At 43.6% G+C, this 20,583-nt stretch overlaps 1 protein-coding gene across 5 annotated transcripts in view; it reads left to right on the plus strand.

Annotated features, from left to right (window-relative positions):
- Zeb1 (zinc finger E-box binding homeobox 1) overlaps positions 1 to 17,284 on the plus strand; it is a 179,527-nt gene extending 162,243 nt beyond the window's left edge. For all 5 annotated transcript variants that reach the window (XM_050152529.1, XM_050152526.1, XM_050152530.1 and 2 more), the window contains 5 exons: positions 2,760 to 2,962; positions 4,850 to 4,955; positions 8,790 to 10,594; positions 12,732 to 12,912; positions 14,808 to 17,284. In XM_050152529.1, the coding sequence (XP_050008486.1) occupies positions 2,760 to 2,962; positions 4,850 to 4,955; positions 8,790 to 10,594; positions 12,732 to 12,912; positions 14,808 to 15,406 (2,894 nt within the window). In that variant the 3' untranslated portion in view covers positions 15,407 to 17,284. The remainder of the gene's footprint in view (positions 1 to 2,759; positions 2,963 to 4,849; positions 4,956 to 8,789; positions 10,595 to 12,731; positions 12,913 to 14,807) is intronic.
- The last annotated feature ends 3,299 nt before the right edge of the window (positions 17,285 to 20,583 follow it).

Genomic DNA, 20,583 nt, shown 5'->3' on the forward strand with positions numbered 1-20,583 from the left:
TGTATTCATTTAAAGACTGCTTGCCCATTATATCTAGCCTCTTCTCGGCTAACTCTCGCACCTGGACTAGCCCATTTCTAATAATGTGTGTAAGCACCCCAAGGTGCACTTACTGGGAAGATTCTAGCCTACGTCCATCCTGAGTCGGAGCTTTATCATGTGTGTGTCTCTGAGAGCAGAGCTATCTCACGTCTGTCTCAGGAGTCTTACCTCACTTCCTCTTCCTCCTGTTTACTCCTCCCACCTATGTTTTAACCTATCAGGGCAAGCAGTTTCTTTATTTAATTAACCAATGAAATCAACAGATTGATATATGACACTCCCACATCACCTAAGTTTTGCCCTATCAGGCCAAAGCAGTCTTTTTATTCATTAACCATTACAAGCAACGCACAGAGGGGATTCCCACACCAAGTATGTATATAAACCACTGTGATTTAATGAGAGCAGTGACCATGTCATACCAGAAGACAGCATTTGACAGCACGCCTTCTTGTCTGCACTGCGTACATTCCTCAGTCTTCCTCTCCACGCTGTCCATGCACTTCAGGAGGATTGATATTAATGTACTGTTTTGGGTTGAGCATGTAACAGCCACTTATTCTCAGCACTTTGACTGGTTGTGAGTCTCCACATTTACTGCTGCCTGCCACAAAAAGCAGCTTTTCCAACAAAGGTGGAAAGCAGCACTAATTGGTGGTATAGGCTGAAATACTCAGAAGGCTGCTTGACAGCATGCCCATTTAGCAAAGTAGTGATGGTAGGTTCCCACCTGATACCCATGACCTCCCCAACCACAGGCTTTGACGAGATTATCAGTATTAGACATGACTTCCCTCCTGTGGATAAGGCCCCCCTTTGGTTATCCCCGAAGCAGCCATGCCACTATTTTTCCAGTGGGCACATTGTTCCAGGCAGTTCAGTATTATAATATTTAGGTTCTACCAGGGGGTGAGTTGATTGACGACAGCTTTCCCTCTCTAGTGACCCCTCCATAGTAGCACCTTCCAGAACTATAAAGCTAGCTAGCCTGCAGGAAGTTTCACAGTAAGTTTGAGATTGATTTCTGTATGTCCTGAAACCAAGGTGTGTGATGTCTTCAGGAATAGGGTTTTACCATCTAGTTCTGTTGGGCAAACAAAAATAATGGCAATAACCTGTATTTGGGGCTCCTGAGGTCTCCCAGACCAATAATGCATCAACACCTAGCGCTATGGGTCATTTAATGTCCACATCTTCTGAGGAATCATTGTCCACTGTGCAGACTACCCCCATCCAGACTCCTTTTATAAATTATATTTTCCACAAGACTTTTTCATATATTCATAGTTTTGATTAACCCACCCTTCTTCCTTCGTTCTATGATTCTTAAAACACATTCACATTTACTTTTTATTGGTTTTGCTAGTGACCAAAAAGAATAAATCCATACCTCATGTTTAAGAGAATCCAGTACACTGGTTTAAGAAAATAACTTGCTATCCAAATAGCATGAGTAGCCCATGAACAGTTTGCTTACTAATTGTACAAATCATGAAGACAAACTGTAGCACATAATGAGTGTGCATAGCTCCCTGGCACTGGGGGAAAAGCAGTTTGGTTAATGGAGCCATGGCACAGTGCCATGCCAGCAAACACCAAGTGCAGCAGATCTTACCTTTGGTATTACCACTCCTAGAATCAGTCGGATTCACTAGGCATCCTGGCAAGGGAGAAGTCCCAAAATGCTAGTTTCCCATTGTCTTATGCAAAATAAAATATGGCTTTGTTCAAAAGAAGAGTCTGCATTAGAATGGTACCTAACTAAACTCTCTGGATTAAGTTGCCTTGTTAGCTAGCAGCCAATGATGCCATAGTGAAATTAGGAGCTCTGGTTATTTGATTTTTATTCATGTATTTATAGATATTTCAACATACTTGACTAGTTCAGGTTTCAGTCTCTCATATATAGAGTTGTCTTTAAGTAAGACATTTAGTTTATGGATTCAAACTCCAGTAAAGCAGTATGTGTGTACAATGAAGCATCTGAAGATTATAAACTACCTTAAGTTGTATATTTTCTATGAAGAATTTAAAATTGAATAAAATAGAGAGTATATTTACGGTAAGGTGTCACTTATGAACTAATTTCTTAAAAAAATAAAAATAAAATAGGAAACTACTGAGAGTAGTAATAAACTGGTAATGTACTCCAGTTTAGGATTCTCCATTGCAGTGCTCTCACCACTTCCCTGAGTCTGCACACCCTTTATGGTCTGAACTTAGTCATGGTACCACACCTGACTACCAGGCACCTTGGAAACTGCGCTACTTACTTGTGGCAGTAACTTAGGTGTCATTTTCAAATGAAAAACAGTTAGTGCTAAGTAAACAATGGAATTGTCATGAGCAGACTCTTTACAACAGCTCCCATACAGTGTGTGTGTATGTGTGTGTGTGCTTACCAGTGTAACTCAATCCTAATTTTAGTTGTTATTTCTTCAGTTAACCAAACACAAAAAAGGCAAAGAATTAGGGTTCTGTGATAGGGGATTTGAAAGCTGTGGTTGAATGCTAAGTTAATCATTTGCTTGCTGTGTAACTTTTAAGCAACTTAACCTGTATTTATTGTCATGCTTTCTCTCTCATAAACAGCAATGACTGTGCATTGTTTGAGGGCAGATGCAGGGGGAGCAGCACTGCCGCTGTGTGGCCCTGGTTGGTGGTAGCTGACCATATTCCTTGGATGCTTTAAGTTACAGTATCTCTTTCCATCACAGGAACACCAGACGCATTTTCCCAGTTGCTCACCTGCCCATATTGTGATAGAGGCTACAAGCGCTTTACCTCTTTGAAAGAACACATTAAGTATCGCCATGAGAAGAATGAAGACAACTTCAGCTGCTCCCTGTGCAGTTACACCTTTGCATACAGGACCCAGCTGGAACGCCACATGACGTCACACAAGTCAGGAAGAGAGCAAGTAAGTGAAAGGAGCAGGGCAGCCACCTCCCACACTCAGGGAGCTTTGGGAGAGAAGGCCTGTGGGTATGCAGAGGCTGCCTGTGCGCAGTCTCACAGAGATGAGAGGGTGGTTAGTGAGTGTTCTTCTCAAGGAAGGGCCTTGCCATCCTAATTTGTTTTGCGTAAACCATAACAAGTATCCCTCCAAGTCTGAGAAACTCCAGGCTGTGTTCTATCAACATGTTTTGTGTAGGAAAATAAATATTGGTCTTTAAACCACATGACTTCAGCACTGACCAAATCAAGGGGAGGCTGCAATTTTTTCATTTTTCCTGGAGGTAGTGACTATACTAAGTATAAAATACTACAGTTTGTCTGCAATAGTCAGGGAAGCTGCATCCTCCATACAGTTTGAGAACTTTTAGCCTGAAGACTCAACTTTGATGGCTTAGTCTAATTCTATCACCATGTATGTTTTCTAGAATTATAAACTGAGTGTTTTAACTATAAATTACACTTAAATTAGGCTTTATATTCAAGATTAAAATCAAAGGATCTTTAGTAATTGTTCTTTTTTTTACAATGTCCTGGTTGGGAACTGTCAGCTACCAGCAAGCAAGCTACTACCCATTTGACATTAACTTCACAAGCCAAGTAACAATGTAACAGGATGCTGGGGCACAGATCTGAGTTTCAGCACATGTCCAACTTTTTACATCACAGGATTGCGAACACAGACCTGCTGCATTTTGGAGAACTCTGTATAGGGGCCTTATAGAAGTCCGTGTCCCACAGTCTTTGTGCCTTTGCTAACCTAATGGATAAGCTCTGTAAAAAAGTCAACAGGAGAAGAAGAAACAGTCAACCTGTTTGCTCAGGACCTTGGCATCACTCACAAAATCTGATACTAAGAGAAGAGTGGTAGTGAGGCAGGAGAGGACCAGAGTCTGCAGCTGTGACCTAACAGTAAAGGCTGAGAGGAACCACTGAACGTGGGAGGCAGCAGAAGAAAAGGAAGGAGTTCCTGGGGAAATGACCACCTGCTCCTGGACCTTGCTGAGGAGGCTTCCCAGGGAGAGCACCGATAGCACCATACAGTGTTTTCTGCGGTAGAGACCGGTGCAGCCATAGCATAGACAAGGCTTAGCAAAGAGCTGTCCATGTGACTTTTGAAAGTACACCCACTCTGCTGCAGCTGGGACCATATTGGCTCAGTGGTGAGGGCCCTTGCCAAAGAACAGATAGACAGCAAAGCTGAAGCAAAACTATGAAAACAAACTCCTAGAGTCTGCAGCGCCATGATGGCCACTTGTATGAGGATTTTTCTGGTGGGTGTGAACTAAAAGGAGCTGTGATGGGGCTTGGGGGCAGTGTGAGGAAGGGTGGCTGAGAGGTCTGGGAGACCATTCAGGCCTTTGGAATCAGATATGGCTAAGGGATAAGCATTTCCATGTCTTACAAGCCATGTGCTCCATACATATCTCCATTTCTGTCATATGTCAGGCCCAGTAATAAGGACCAAAGAAGGAAGAGGACAAAGTCCTGACATCAGGGAACACACACAACTGATAGAAACCAAACTAAAATGAAAACAAAGTATTTTCAAAATCATTGGATTAAGGCATGTTTTGGAAACATCAAACATAAGAGCTGTACCATCCTATTGAAATGGGCCTGGTACTCCAGTGAGGTTCTTGTTCTACTGACAGGTCTCTGTTAAAAAAACTTGCCAACTTTAATCTAGAGTGCAGACAAGACCATCCCTAGATCCTAATAAAACACAAACCACTCTACATCTGGGAAATATTCTGTATTTGTGACTGCTGTGACTTCAGGCCTGTGACAGACAACGAAATCATCAAACTCACCTGGGGTGTGAGATGTAAACACCAGTTCTTTCTTGCAGAGACACGTGACGCAGTCTGGGGGTAATCGTAAGTTCAAGTGCACTGAATGTGGAAAAGCTTTCAAATACAAACACCACCTAAAGGAGCACTTACGCATCCACAGTGGTGAGTATGTGCTTTCTTCCTGCATCCGTACAGCATGACAGCTATGTCAGAACAGGTTCCACAGGGGCAAGAATTACTTGCTACTTTTCATTTGAATGATATTTCATTAGTATCTAACCTCTAAAGTATATAATACAGCAAAAACAATTTTCCTATGTAAATGTAATATAAATGAAGATAGACTTTACATAAGAAAAGTGAAAAAAGGAACTTAATAAAATTCATGGGAAGATAGTATGGCTCCAGAGAGCTTAAATAGCATAAGTTAGAATTTACAAGAAATGTTAGCTAAACGTGAAGTTTAGGGTTAAAATTTGGGTTAAATCGGGGTTAAAGAACAAAAATAAGATAAAACTTGATTAAGATTTATGCTGTGGTTTTATATTAGCATTTATCATCTCTCTTAATGGAACAAAGTTGGGATGCATAACTTATTCCAGAGATCAAAACACTGGTCTCAAAGCAAGACATTGAAATTAATGGAGAAATCCTGCTTGGTGATCAAAGCCCTATCTCAGTCAGTGTCTTAGTTGGGGTTTCCATTGCTGTGAAGATGTACCATGATATCAGCAGCATAGCTTGCAAGGAGTGAGGCTCACCTCCTACCATTTGGGTCTCAAAAATCAAACTTCGGCCCCCAGGCTTGGTGGGAAGGACTCATATCCACTGACTCATCTCACTGGATCCATTTTCTTTAGATTTTACAAAATTACAGACAATAATGGATTGAAACTTTAAAACAAAACAAAACAAAAAAACCCACCAAACTCAAGTTCTTCCCTCGGGTGTCTTGAAGAGCATCCACTGTTCAGGCACCCAATAACAAGCCACCTGCACCTCCTCAGGAAGCATCTGTCCTGATCTTTCCTTAGTTGTTTTCTTTAGCTTTTAAAATTTGTTGAGGATCAGAGTCCATAGTTATATTTTCTAAAATGACCTGGATTGTTACTTTGTTCTCATCACCATAAAGCTTTAGCTATGAGCCCTGGGCAGACCCGTGTGCACTAATGGACAGATCTGTGTGCACTAGGGCAGATCCGTGTGCATTAATGGGCGGACCCATGTGCACTAATGGACAGACCCGTGTGCACTAATGGGCGGACCCGTGTGCACTAATGGGCAGACCCGTGTGCACTAATGGACAGACCCATGTGCAATAATGAACAGACCCATGTGCACTAATGGACAGACCGGTGTGCAATAAAGGGCAGACCCATGTGCACTAATGAACAGACCCGTGTGCACTAATGGGCAGACTCGTGTGCACTAATGAACAGACCTGTGTGCAATAATGAACGGACCCGTGTGCAATAATGGGCAGACCCGTGTGCACTAATGGGCAGATTGCTATGTTAGGAGCTGAGCTGTGCCCATAAGACTCTGATGTCTCCACTCAGTTAAGACAAAAGCACTCGTGTTCAGGTACAAACCTCCCCACAGAGTACTGGCATATTCATTCTGTGGGTTCAGTATTCTAGCCTGCAAACCCTCATGTAAGATGTGACCACCCCTCTCCTTAGCCCTTAAAACCTAGTCTGTAGCTCTGCTTTAGTTGCGCCACTTCCTGACAGAACTCTAGGCTGAACTGGCTGCAAACCATAACCACGGTAAACTGGGTCACGCTGTAAACATAAATAAAGATCTGAAGCTAGAAGCCAGCGTTCCAACATAGTAACTTTGGTTTAGAATAATTGTTCTGTGTACCATGATGAAACATAGGGTTCTGACACTAACTTAGGTCTCAAATAACCCCATAAGATAGATTCTGTTACATCCCAAATTTTCTGATAAAGACAGATAGGCTCATAATGTTTAACTAACTTCTCCAAAATTGCTTGGCTAGTTCGTGACACAGCTGAGCCCTGTCAGCAGCACCCCAGCTCTGAGCCATGGCCTCCCCCACTCTATTGTCACACATCTGTCTTCCTTCTCTTTAGTGGGGAGACACTGCTGTGACTCATTCAGGTTGTTATCAGGTCATCAGCAGCTGGACGGAGATGATCTCGAGCAGACCCTTGTCAAGCAGAGCAGCACTGGTACACGCCCTTTATCCCATGGCCACTGTACACTGCCATCTGATAGCTTCTCAGCGGTGGATCCTATTCCAAGCAGCCTGTTGGCAGAATTTTGATAAACTGAGGAACATCCAGAGGAAGGATAGTAAGAGGGAAGGTTAAGAACCCTGTCCTGAGGAAGCTTGTGAAGGGTCCTGATTTCCTTAGCATACAGGAAGCTGAAGACAGCATATAGTGGATGAGAAGATCTGCTTGTTAAAGGAAAAACCAGCCTTGTGTGTGGTATCAGAAGGGAGAGCAAGAAAAGGCCTGAGCCTGAGAACCAGAAGCTGGCCCAGCCCTCAGGCTATCCCTTGGTAAAATTGCTTTTTAAGTGAAACACTGCAGTTTGTAGGAAGCATGCTGGAAGTTGTGTTGTGTATCTCATGAACATAGCAGCCAGCAAGAGTATGTCTATCTGCTCACATGCCACAGCACCGAGGTTTGGAAAGATTAAGGAAGCGGTGTATAATGGAGCCAGAATCTGAACCCATTCTATGGGAAACAGCCTGGCTGTGCTCCCCAGGACTCCTGCAAGAGTCACCTGCCTTGTGCTAAACAGTTTAAGCAGAAACTGGTCAAATATGCAAACACACCCTATCGAAAGAGTTCTGGCTTCTTAGATCCCTTGAAATGCTAGTATCTGGTCCTTCAAATAAGCACATTGCTGAGAAGGCGGGTTCATGCTTCCTCGGCTGTTGCCTTGACCCAGCACCAACGGTGGCAGCACCAACGGTAGCAGTTGCAGTGGCACCAGCGGCAACAGCACTTAAAACTGACCTCTCAGTGCTTGCTACGACTCTGTTGTAACAATGGAGAGATCAGTACCATCTCATTTCCTACGGAGCCGCAAGTCTCTCGTGGTGTCCGAGTGTCCATGTGACCCATGCTCTGATAGACGGCTGGACAGCTAAGAGACTGTAACTGAGAGTTAAAAACACAGTTTTAAAATTAGGCTTGTGTGACAATATTGCCTTTATCTCAGTACTTCTCAAAATTTCCTCCTAAAGTGTATCTGATGGCCAAGGAGAAAGAACGCCTTGTGTCCGTGTCCTGGAGACTCTAGGTAGCATTTCAAGGGAGGCCTCCACCAGCAGGGGCTTCTCTAACTTCACGCTGTTTTTCCTGCCAATTCACACAAATGTTGGAGTTAACCAAAGTTAATGTGTTTGAACAAAAACACAAAGTTTTACCATACCCACTAGCATGAGAAATGAAGCTGCTGTCGTGGGCCGCACTCCCCACAAGAGCCTGTTCTCTGGGTGTGGGGAGGAGTCAGTGGTTACAAATGCTTCTATTAAGGTTTCCTCCCCATAATGGGAAGATTTTTCCAATGGAGCCGCAAGGACATGGAAATTTTTATCAATCAAGGACATGCATGTTTGTTAAGTCTGAAAGGAGATTACATTTATTTTTCTTTCCTTTAACATTAATTTCTTGTACAGATGCTTGAGTGGAGTTTTAACATTACACAGATTGATGAAATGGGATAAGGAAGTTACTCAACAGAGTAGACTGGTTCCTTTTGATATTTGAGCATTATTGAACATTACAGAGCATGGCTGTAATGCCGTGCACATGTTAATAAGAAGGGTTCCCGCTTGGCTAGCACACTGTTCAGAGGAAGGTTCTATTTACATGTTTTCAACATTTCTGTAGGTTTTGAACTTGAAATGATGCTATAAATAATGTTATGGGCACACAGAAGAGTCTTGCTATGCTTACTGTAGGGCAGGGTGGGAATGTGATGACTCAGTAATGGGTCTGTTTTGTTGTTTAGGAGAGAAGCCATATGAATGCCCAAACTGCAAGAAACGGTTTTCTCACTCGGGTTCCTACAGCTCGCACATAAGCAGTAAGAAGTGTATTAGCTTGATGCCTGTGAATGGGAGGCCCAGATCAGGACTCAAGACGTCACAATGTTCCTCACCATCTCTTTCGGCATCACCAGGCAGTCCCACGCGCCCACAGATACGGCAGAAGATAGAGAATAAGCCCCTTCAAGAACCGCTTTCTGTAAACCAAATCAAAACTGAACCTGTGGATTATGAGTTCAAACCCATAGTGGTTGCTTCAGGAATCAACTGTTCAACCCCTTTACAAAATGGGGTTTTTAGCGGTGGTGGCCAATTGCAGGCAACCAGTTCTCCTCAGGGTGTGGTGCAAGCTGTTGTTCTGCCAACAGTTGGTTTGGTATCTCCCATAAGTATCAATTTAAGTGACATTCAGAATGTACTTAAAGTGGCAGTAGATGGTAACGTAATTCGGCAAGTTTTGGAGAATAATCAAGCCAGTCTTGCATCCAAAGAGCAAGAAGCAGTCAGTGCTTCATCCATCCAACAGGGTGGTCATTCTGTTATTTCTGCCATCAGTCTTCCTTTAGTTGATCAAGATGGAACAACCAAAATTATCATCAACTATAGTCTTGAGCAGCCTAGCCAACTTCAGGTTGTTCCTCAGAATTTAAAGAAAGAAAACCCAGTCCCTACAAACAGCTGCAAAAGTGAGAAGTTCCCAGAAGACCTCACTGTGAAGGCAGAGAAGGACAAAAGCTGTGATGGGGCTGCAGATGCTAGCACTTGCCTTCTGTGTGACGATTGCCCAGGAGACCTCGATGCACTTCCAGAACTAAAGCACTATGACCCAGAACACCCTGCCCAGCCTCCAGCCCCCGCCCCAGAAGCCGAGAAGCCAGAGTCCTCTGCTTCGTCAGCCAGAGATGGCGATTTGTCTCCCAGTCAGCCACCTTTAAAGAATCTCCTGTCACTCTTAAAAGCCTACTATGCTCTGAACGCGCAGCCAAGCGCAGAAGAGCTCTCAAAGATTGCCGATTCTGTGAACCTACCACTGGATGTGGTTAAAAAGTGGTTTGAAAAGATGCAAGCTGGACAGATCCCAGGGCAGTCTCCTGAGCCTCCTTCCCCAGAAACGGGCACGGTAAACATCCCTGCAAAGGGTGATGAGCAGCCTCAACCTGCAGATGGAAGTGAGCCCCAGGAAGACAGCACAAGTGGACAGAGCCCCCTCAAGATGACTAGCTCCCCGGTCTTACCAGGAGGACCAGCCATTGATGGTTCCAGAAGTTGCACGTCATCCCCCTCCCCTCTGAACCTCTCCTCGGCCAGGAGCCTGCAGGGTTACTCTTGCATGGCAGACGGTGCCCAGGAGGAGCCTCAAGTAGAACCTCTTGATCTCTCACTACCAAAGCAACAGGGAGAGTTACTGGAAAGGTCGACTATTAGTAGTGTTTACCAGAACAGTGTTTATTCTGTCCAGGAAGAACCCTTGAACTTGTCTTGTGCAAAAAAGGAGCCACAAAAGGACAACTGTGTTACAGACTCAGAACCAGTTGTAAATGTAATCCCACCAAGTGCCAACCCCATAAATATTGCTATTCCTACAGTCACTGCCCAGTTACCCACAATCGTGGCCATTGCTGACCAGAACAGTGTTCCCTGCTTGCGTGCACTCGCTGCCAACAAGCAGACTATTCTGATTCCCCAGGTGGCTTATACATACTCAACCACAGTCAGCCCTGCGATGCAGGAGCCACCCGTGAAGGTAATCCAGCCAAATGGAAACCAGGTTAGTAAAGGACTAGCTAACTATTTATAGTAAAGACATCTTCATCCACTACAGTGTCAACCAGATTGCTCCAACTTTCATATTTAAAAGGAACTTAACCAATTTTCTTTCTTTGTGTGTCAGAATATGCCTTCCTTTGCTTACTAGTCTGAGGTGTGAAAGTGATTTCTCCTCTGAAAAATAGTGTAAAAACTTCAGCTGGTGACGCACTTGACCTCAAAAGAATGAGAGAAAAGTTGTAATACTCATTAATTAAGTTTCTGGTTTTCTAGTTGAATTCTCAAATTGATAAGTTTTTACTTTGCTTATGATCATTAGTAAACAATCATGTTCCTGTCCACCATAAAACCCCAGGAAAGCCTCTCTAGTGAGTTGCATGCCAACACCTTTGTTAAGAAGCTTTGGATGCTGGAAAGCTTATTAGCTCATGCATCCGTGGGCTGTGAATTGACTGTTCAGTCACAGTTACTGGTGAGATGTGTCTGTGGGCCCTTGTGTGCATTCTTTTTTCTTCTTTAGATGGGTTTTCTTTGCTTGCTTTGGTTTGGTTTGGTTTGGGGTAGAACTCTACTGTGTAGCTGTATGTTTCTCAAACTCTGTCCAGAATTTTCCCATGTCACCAGCCTTAATGTCACCACTTTTTCATCAGTGTTTATAATTGAATCAAATACCAGAGGCGGCTGCTTGATCTTTACTGCAAGTACAGATGCAGTTACTTCCGCAACCTGCTCAGATGTGCCTTGCTGCCCTCAGTGTCCCTTCAGGACTTCCACCTATGGGCTTCCTATAACTAGCAACCCTTGAAGAAAACATGACCAGTGACACTAGATTTCTGGTGTATAAAAAGCAGTAAAGTGTGTGTGTGTGTGTAAAATGTGTACTACTGTATATACAGGTGTATCTACATGAGTGTGCATGTAGAGGCCAGAGATTGACAATGACAGTCTTTCTCAGTTACTCTTATTTTTTTGAGACAGGGTCTCTCATTGAACCTGGAGTCTACTATTTTATCTAGACCGGCAGGCAGTGCGTCTCCACTATCTACTTGTCTGCACACACTCACATACACCCCAGTTACACATGAGTGTCACACATGCCTGGCTTTTACTTGTGTGCTCGGATTCTGACCTCAAATCCTTACGCTTGCATAGCAAGCGTCTTCTCTACTTAGCCGTCTCACAGCCCTTTTTGAACCGTGTTGAGTTTAAAGAAACCAGAGCTTTTACTATTTCAAATGACCGTCTATGTCAGAGAGCTGTAAAGTGGAGCCACTTCTGCCCTGGCAGCTGCAGTGGCAGGCGAATCAGTGGGTTTAGAGGCAGAACTCTGGGAGGCTCTAGGAAAAATACCAAGCTTACCTAAGTCTGCAACAGGCTCTGCGAGATTATTCCTTGAGAAAAGTGCCTTCCTCCTAAAATGGCTTCCATGAACTATCTAAGGGGCTGTGTTGTGCTTTGTTCCTTCTGTGAGAATTTTAAGGGTTCTTTTTGACAGGCAGCTACTTCTACTTAAAATTCACAGACCCTCTCACACTGCTCCTGCTATTCCAGAGAAAGTGTGGACTAAAGCAAACCTGTCTTTGTCAGACCAAGGCAGCTGGTGCGAAGACCTCCCGAATGGAGGCACAGTTTAAAGACATTTTCTAAACACTGTGTTTAATATTTACTTAGTTTATGAAAAGTATGGCAAATGACGAAGTTGTAAATGAATGATGAATTAGAAAGCTCCGTGATTAACCTTTCTGCAAAGCTACTGTGAAATCCTAGCTTCCAGGACCAAGTGAATGTGGCTGCTATCCCCTGAGCCGCCTTCTGGTGCCCTCTCTGTTTTTGCAGCGTCTCATTCCTGGGTTGGGGTTTCAGAAACAACCCCCTAACTTGAAGCTTCTCTCCCGTGCATTGTCCTTTATTTATTTATGGACAACGTGGGGCTTCACGTCCACCACTCACACATGAAAGTCAGAGGGCAGCTTGTAGAAGGCAGTTCTCTCCTTCCCCCAGTGGATCCCAGGGATCCAGCTTGGGTCCAGTGCCTTAGCAGAGCTGTCTCACTGACCTTGTCTCTTGTGTCTTTTAATTTGAAATTTAATCTTCTTTTTCTCTCTCTCTCTCTTTTTTTTTCATTTTTGCCCCCTTAGGATGAAAGGCAAGACACTAGCTCAGAAGGAGTCTCCACCGTGGAGGACCAGAACGACTCTGACTCTACACCACCCAAAAAGAAGACTCGGAAGACAGAGAACGGGATGTATGCATGTGACCTGTGTGACAAGATATTTCAGAAGAGCAGCTCACTGTTGAGACACAAATATGAGCACACAGGTATGTCAGTGGGCCTGAGCACAAGGTTCTAAAAGTGCCTGTGATCTGCTGTACAGAAAGAACACAGGAGCAACATGTGACCTTCTCAGAATCTTACAGGAAGTAGTGTCTAGGCCACTCCTTCATTCCTACAGTATCACAGCATTCGCTCTGTCTGTTCATCATCTCAGTCCAGCTTCTGTCTTCACAGTGTGGGGGCAGTGGGCTGAGTGACAGGAAGCAGATGTGAGGAGCATCCTTCATCCTGGCTCGGGGCTCAGCTCCAGCTCACCTGAAGGTTTTAAAATGAAAGAGCTTTGCTGTTTTAGATAAAACTGCTGCATAAGAGGCTGAATTTGATTGTAAGATTCCCTTCGACTCTGAGATTCTGTAATTCTCCACAAAATACACAGCCCTAGGCTTATGGCGCGCCTGACAAACATTGTCTCCCAGACAAACACGGCTCCACTCAGCTCTGTAATGCCTGTGAGCCGAGAATGCACTTTTCATTGTTAGTGATTTAAAAAAGATAAAAGGTAAAAATCGAAACCCAGCATCCTCGCTGATGTTTCACTCCTCCAGTCGCCCCCACTTGCCTGTTGCCCAAGGCTGCTTCTCGGCTCTGGCCCGTGATAACTTTCAGTCAAAGGCCAGCCAATCCCAAGATGCTTCACTAAAGAACTTTTACCAAAAACTGCCAACCTGGCCTTCCCGGTTCCCTCTCTCTAAAGCCACACTGGTCAATTTCAGCACAAGTGTCCCTGCAGAATGAGAAATCCAATCAGAAGTATGTGTGGATTCCTGTGACCCAAGAACCCCCTCCATGGCTGACCTCCAGCTTGCATTGCTTTCAGAAAGCTCACATGATTCTGATAGTTTAGCACCAGACTCCTAGCTGATAAGAACTGCACAGCCAACCAGTTTCTCTCCAACAAGAAGCATTGCTGCATGATGGACTGATTTAATCTCAAACTCGAACCCCCAGCCTCTATTCCCTGGCCCTTCTCAGCCATTTTAGCTGCAGTGGCCTCTCATGTCCACGCCTCTCGTGTCCTGTCAGCTGTATTGGCCCACTCCCTCTAGTGAGAAGAAACACAGACACGTTCTCGTCCTTTTTCCATCTGTATGTTGCAGGTGGCACACTGGCAGTTTTTGGAGTTAAAGACAGCACCAGGTAGGGAACCTGGGCCTCAACAAGGCCTTTGAGCACAGCCCTCTGGCTGTTTTCACCAAGAGGATCAGAAAATCCCCTTCATCTGTAAAAAGAGATAATATTAGCAAATACCAAAATTTAAATTACATCCTCTCTGTAAGAAGAGCTATCAGAGTCATTTCTGCACTGTGGAGGCCTGACTTTCTATGATGCTGGAGTTAATAATAGCCAGTCCCAGTGCCTCATCTGTCGCTGCCTCTGTCTGCAGTGTTGTTCAAGCCTGCACCCACCCATCAGGAGCAAGATTGCCCTTCTTGAGGCCAAAACAATCTTAGATATGATAATTTCCAAAGATTTTAGTACATAAACTATATTTCTGTGAATTTGGTCATAAGTAAAGAGATATATGAGACATTAAAATACAATTGGAAATAGGGATTCCCTGCCTCCTGTGCCTACTGCCCATGGCTCACGAGAGCCTCACTCCTAAGCTGTCTGCCTTGGGGTCCTGATGCGCATACATTTGGTATTTCAGCCTTATGTACTTTGTACTGAACTCATCCGCAAAGTACAGTATGTATAGCCTTGAATTTTTCACATATAAAAGATAAAGCATAGTATTTATAAATACAGTTGGGGACCTGCTAGTTTCTTAAGCATGAAACTCTAACCGTCCGCTTTCACCTAAACATTTCTTAATGTCCACAAGCTCTTTATTCCTCATGCCACTGTTTTGTTTCATATCCGTGTTCTTACTTTGCAGGTAAAAGACCTCATGAGTGTGGAATCTGTAAAAAGGCATTTAAACACAAACATCATCTGATTGAACACATGCGATTACACTCTGGAGAAAAGCCCTATCAATGTGACAAGTGTGGAAAGCGCTTCTCACACTCGGGGTCTTACTCTCAGCACATGAATCACCGCTACTCCTACTGCAAGAGAGAGGCCGAGGAAAGAGACAGCACGGAGCAGGAGCAGGAAGAGGCTGGGCCAGAAGTCTTGATGAATGAGCATGTGGGTGCGCGGGCATCGCCCTCACAGGCTGACTCGGATGAGAGAGAAAGTTTGACAAGGGAGGAGGATGAAGACAGTGAGAAGGAGGAAGACGAGGAGGAGGATAAAGAGATGGAAGAACTGCAGGAAGAAAAGGAATGTGAAAACCCACAGGGGGAGGAGGAGGAGGAGGAAGAGGAAGAAGAGGAGGAGGAAGAGGAAGAGGTGAATGAAGTCGCGCATGAGGCAGCAGCCAAGACTGATGTTGCAGTGGAGGACGGAGCTGCTCCGCAGACAGGCAGCTTAGAGCAGAAGGCAGGCGAGGGCAGCGAGCAACTGTCAGAAGAGAAGACAAATGAGGCCTAGGAGTTCTAGAAGGAAATTCTACTTGGTAATAAAATTTGCTCTATATTACCCACGCTTTTCATGGAAACACAGCCCCTGTGCTGTGGTTCCTGCTCACTACTGTGTAATGTCAGAACTGAGAAAAAAAAAAAAAAACAAAAAACAAAAACAAAATACAAAAAAAAAAAAAATCCGGGTGTGCCTGAACCTCAGACCTAGTAATTTTTCATGCAGTTTTCAAAGTTAGGAACAAGTTTGTAACATGAAGCAGATTAGAAAACTTTAATGACTCAGAAAACAGAGGTTTCTTAGCAGGTTACAGGAAGCTGGATGGGCATCTGGCATGGCTATCAGTATTATCACTCTTACGTTGGTTCATTCTTAAGCTGTACAATGGGAGAAATTTTATAATTTTTTTATTGGTAAACATATGCTAAATCCGCTTCAGTATTTTATTATGTTTTTTTTAAAATGTGAGAACTTCTGCACTACAGAATTCCCTTCACAGAGCAGTAGAAAGCAGTTCCGGCCGTGCTGACTGCCTGTTACCAAGTCAGTCAGGAGGTAGGACCTCTGCGTTAGACGCCATGTTGTCATTTAACATGCATTGCTAGCCTTAAGGAAGCAGCCGAGAGAGGAACTGAAGTTTCTTACTCATGTGATTTTAAGTGGAGTTCAAAGGTTGTCGTTGAGTTCTGACTGCAGGGACAAACAGTGTTTATGTGGCAAGGACGGCAGAGTCGGCAGAATCAGTGTTCGTGATTGTGTTTGCGCACGTGGTAGCGACTATGAAGGATCTATAGGAAGCGTTGTGTCTCCTTTGGCCTTAAGCAAGACCTGTGTGCTGTAAGTGCCATTCTCAGTGTTCCAAGGCTCGAACTGCCTTCACTCAGTGTGTGCCCTACAATAACTAGCATTTGTTGATTTGTTTGATGTTTTAAAATTCCAAAAAAAAACTCAAAACCACTGACTCTGTCAGAGAAACTGAAGCACTGGGACATTTCATAATTTGGTTCTCAGTATTCATTTTACGTTAATTGACTTTCAGAAATCTCTACAGAAACAAAAGGGAAATTCTCTAAACTACTTAATCCATGTACTTCGTGTCAGACATGGATAAGCCATTGGTATTTGGCTCACAGCCGTTTCCAAATGTTAGTTATTACGGGACCCAGTTGATGAACAACATTAGCTGATTTTTACCTATCAGTATTACTTTATTTCTTTTAGTTTATAGATCTGTGCAGCATTTTTGTACTGTACATCTTCAAGCCTGGCAGTATTAATACCCTTCTTACTGACACGTACCTTTAGTTTTAGAAAACTTTTATATTTATGTGTCTTATTTTTATATTTCTTTATTTATTACACAGTGTAGTGTATAATACTGTAGTTTGTATTAATACAATAATATATTTTAGTATGAAATTTTGGAAAGTTGATAAGATTTAAAGTAGAGATGCAATTGGTTCTCGTGCATTGAGATTTGATTTAACAGTGTTCTGTTAACATTTGTACTCGCCTTGGGCTGTAGAGCAGAGTTTAAATGGGAATGTATTAGTTTTACAACTACAATCAAGTCATTCTCCCTTTACCCAGTTTTTAATATGAAACTCTTACACTTTGAAACTCACTGTGTGACTCATAGCATGACGCTCTGCAGTTCTTCTGTTAAGAGTTAACCCAGCCATATCTCATTCCCTTAGCAAGCCAAATTAGAATTGCCTTCTGTAAACAGTGTTGGGAACAATGTTTAACATATTGTGCCAATTTGTTCCTGTATCCATGTATGTAAGCTACCAATCCGACTCTTCCTTTACGTTCCTTATTACACCATGGTCATTTTCTAGTTTTTTACCAGACTCCCCAGCTCACAATAAAATGCATCAACAAGCCTGACCCGCTGTCATTCTTTGGATCATTGTCGAGATTTTTCTGGGGAAAATTGTCTATGAAAGGGCATCACATCCTACAGTGTTAGTCGTCTTGAGCTGAGTTTGTTGGCACTAAGTAGTTTAGACTTTTCCTGTGGGGAAATGGCCAAGGGAAACCCTCTGCAGAGGTTGCCTCTTCTTCTGCAACCCTCCACCCACGACCCAGGGGGCCGCACCCTTAGGGTGCTGTGGGGATGTCTGCGTTTTGATGTGTGTTGCTTGCATTCTGGTGCTGTTTGTGCCCTCTCTTCAGCTCCTATTCTGTCACTGATGTCCCTTCCCTCTGTCACGGTCACCCCTCACTTGCCCACCTCCCAGCAGACGCCTCTCACTACAGCAGACATCCATTGAATGAGCACAGAAGCTGCGGTTTGAAGACCCTGGCTATGCTCACTGTTTGTTTTCTAATCTGAGACTCCGTATGGTAAATGATTCCCACAATTTGCCAGTGGTCTTATTTGAGTTATTAGGCACTCCGCATAGGAGATGTAACAAATTACTGCCTTTTCAGCTGCTCTGTTATGCTGTGTGGAGAGCTTATTTCTAGGTGTATCTCTGGTGCTCAGTTTCATGGTACATTGTACAGGCTTTGGAAGTTGAGGGTGGGACTACCTCAAATTAGTTAGCCCCAATACTGAGAGTCACTTCTCATGTCAGAGCTGCACATTCCTTAGTGCTCCCATCTTCCTGTGCCAGGGTCCTACTTCCCCTATGTCTTTTGTCATCAGGCTGCCTGATTTCCTCCATCCCTAACACCAAACACCCCATAAACAAATGTACCCTAAAAGGACATTGTAATACTAAGCTGCCATTCCTAGGGGCATCAACTAGTTATGAAGGTAAAGCTTGGTGAGCCTGGTGCCCCACCCATTAGCTAGTGGCCACGTAGGCGTGATCAAGGGCAGTTCTTCCCACTGTTCCCCCACAGAGTGAAAAGCAGCAACCGCCCTCATACATCTGCTCGCTGCCTGAGCATGCAGGCCTGTCTGGATGGATTCTCCTGGCCATATAGAAACTTAGAGCCAGCCCTAGACGAGAGGAACAGACAGTGTCCCGGAGAGCAGTACACAGGCTGTCAGAGTTGAAGGTAGAGACAGAGGGGTTTCTCAGTCTTGATGCAAACTTAAAAGGCGGCCTGGAGGGAAGTACTGTGGAAGTAGTCAAGCTGACAGAGAAATATAATGGACTGCACCTAAGATCAATGGAAGCTATATTAGGACAATTCTGTATTAAATCTGTCTCTGGCAGAACATCAGACCTACAGAAGCACCTCTGCTCAGAAAAGAAAAATTCAGCCAGAACACATTTACCCCAACAATTCCTGGGCCATTTATGAAAAACAAATTATAGGGTATAACAGAACTCTCATATTTGAAGGCTCCCCTAAATACTCAGTGGCTAAAAAGCACTTGCCAACAATGCCTGACGACCTGACTTCCATCCCCAGAACCCACAGTGGAAGAAAAAAAATAACTCTTAATGTTGTCCTCTGACCACATGTATGCCATGCGTGCACGCACGCATGCACGCACATGCATACACACACCATATAAATGTTTAAACTATAATCAGTAATAGATACATTTTTAAGATCTCCCAAAGTATTACAAAGCCAAACCTGTTGTTCCTGATAGAAAAAATGGTTCTCAAATGATGGTGTCTTATGTCAAAACCTGAGACATGAGGTTAAAGTGATATATGCAGGAAAATGCACGGCATTAAATATCGGCAACAGGAAAGAAGGACTCATCTAAATCCCCACCTCTAACCATGAAAGTGAAAGCGCAAACAAAGCAGGAGCGAAAACAATGACATAAAAAGCCATGTAGATCAAGTCAGCCTTAGAAAAAGATAGTTTTCTAGCCATACAGGTCAGGGAAGGCAAAAGAGACATAAATTGCCAATCTTAAAAAAGAAATGAGGCCATCTCAGACCCTACAGAGTAAGGTAAGGAAGTAATAACTCCATTTCTGTACGGCAGACAGCTTAGGTGAGACACACATTTCTTAGAAGGCCCTAATTACCAGAACTCATTCATCAACCCAAATGGTAAAGAAATTAAATTGATAGCTAAAAAGCCTCCCTCAAAAGAAATTCAGCCCAGATGGTGCCACTGTTGAATTCTTTCATACATTTAAGAAACTTATAATTCTGACAAGGTCACCTCCTTCCTCACTTGCATGGGAAGCTCAGGTTAACCAGCAATGGTGTTTCAATACAAGAGCTACAGACTTAAGTTCTAAAAAACAAAAAGATGCAAAGGCCTAACTGGATATTAGAAAGTTACTTTAAACACCTTATCAAATGGAAAAATGTGTTGTGATTAAGTGGGATTTGCCCTAGAACTTCAAGATTCGTGGATCATCCAAAAGTCACGTAGTGTAACTCCCATTAGCTCCCATTGACGGGATGGAGTCTGATTACCTTAGCAGGAGTAGGAGAAACAGTGAAAAAAATAACACCAAGTCAGAAGTTACAGCAGTATAGAAATAGGAATTGGCATCTTCAAAACCTTCACAAGTAAAACACTCAGTGTGGAAGACCCACACCTTCTGAATGGGAGCAAGACCAGAATGCCATTCTTGTGCTCCCTAACTCAAGGCTGGCTACGTCCTTTACACGCAGACTGCAGCAACTTGTTGCTCACAGGCAGCTAATTGTCTTCACAGGAAACAGGATCTGGAAAGGAAAGACAAGAAACCACGAGAACCCAGTCACATTCTTCCAGACAGTCCTAGATGTGGGAATTTACACCTAGGCAACAATACTGTAAAAGCTAAAATACTAGTGATGATTTAACAAAATACAAATAAAACCTGAGCACTGAAAATTCCAAAATACTTTTGAAATATACTAAAAATAAACAGAAAATGAAATTCCATGTTCGTGATTTAGAAGATGAAAGACTGTTAAGGAAAACAGTTTGTCCAGCTTGACTGTTGGCGTGATGCTGTTCTAAGCAGTGTGTTACAATCAGCACATGTTGAAAATTTGTGGAAGAACAAAATCATTTGGAGGGCTTGTAACTTGTAGTTTATAAAGCTACAGTCTTCAAAACAGTTGACTACGGATGAGACTAGCCACAGATGAAGAAGATAGAATGAGTAGCCAGTACCCACACACAGTGCCAAGACAGTGCAGTGTGAAATATTGTTCAAAATGCGATGCTGGGCCTGCTGGCTGGTGTGTGGTCCCTTCCTGCAATCCCAGCACCCAGGAGGCTGAAGAAAGAGAAACAAGAGTTTTGAGGCCATCTTGAGCAAC

Source organism: Alexandromys fortis, unplaced genomic scaffold (genome assembly GCF_014885135.2).
Source record: "Alexandromys fortis isolate MF-2015 unplaced genomic scaffold, M_Fortis_MF-2015_v1.1 scaffold_54, whole genome shotgun sequence".
Classification (NCBI taxonomy): Eukaryota; Metazoa; Chordata; class Mammalia; order Rodentia; family Cricetidae; genus Alexandromys; species Alexandromys fortis.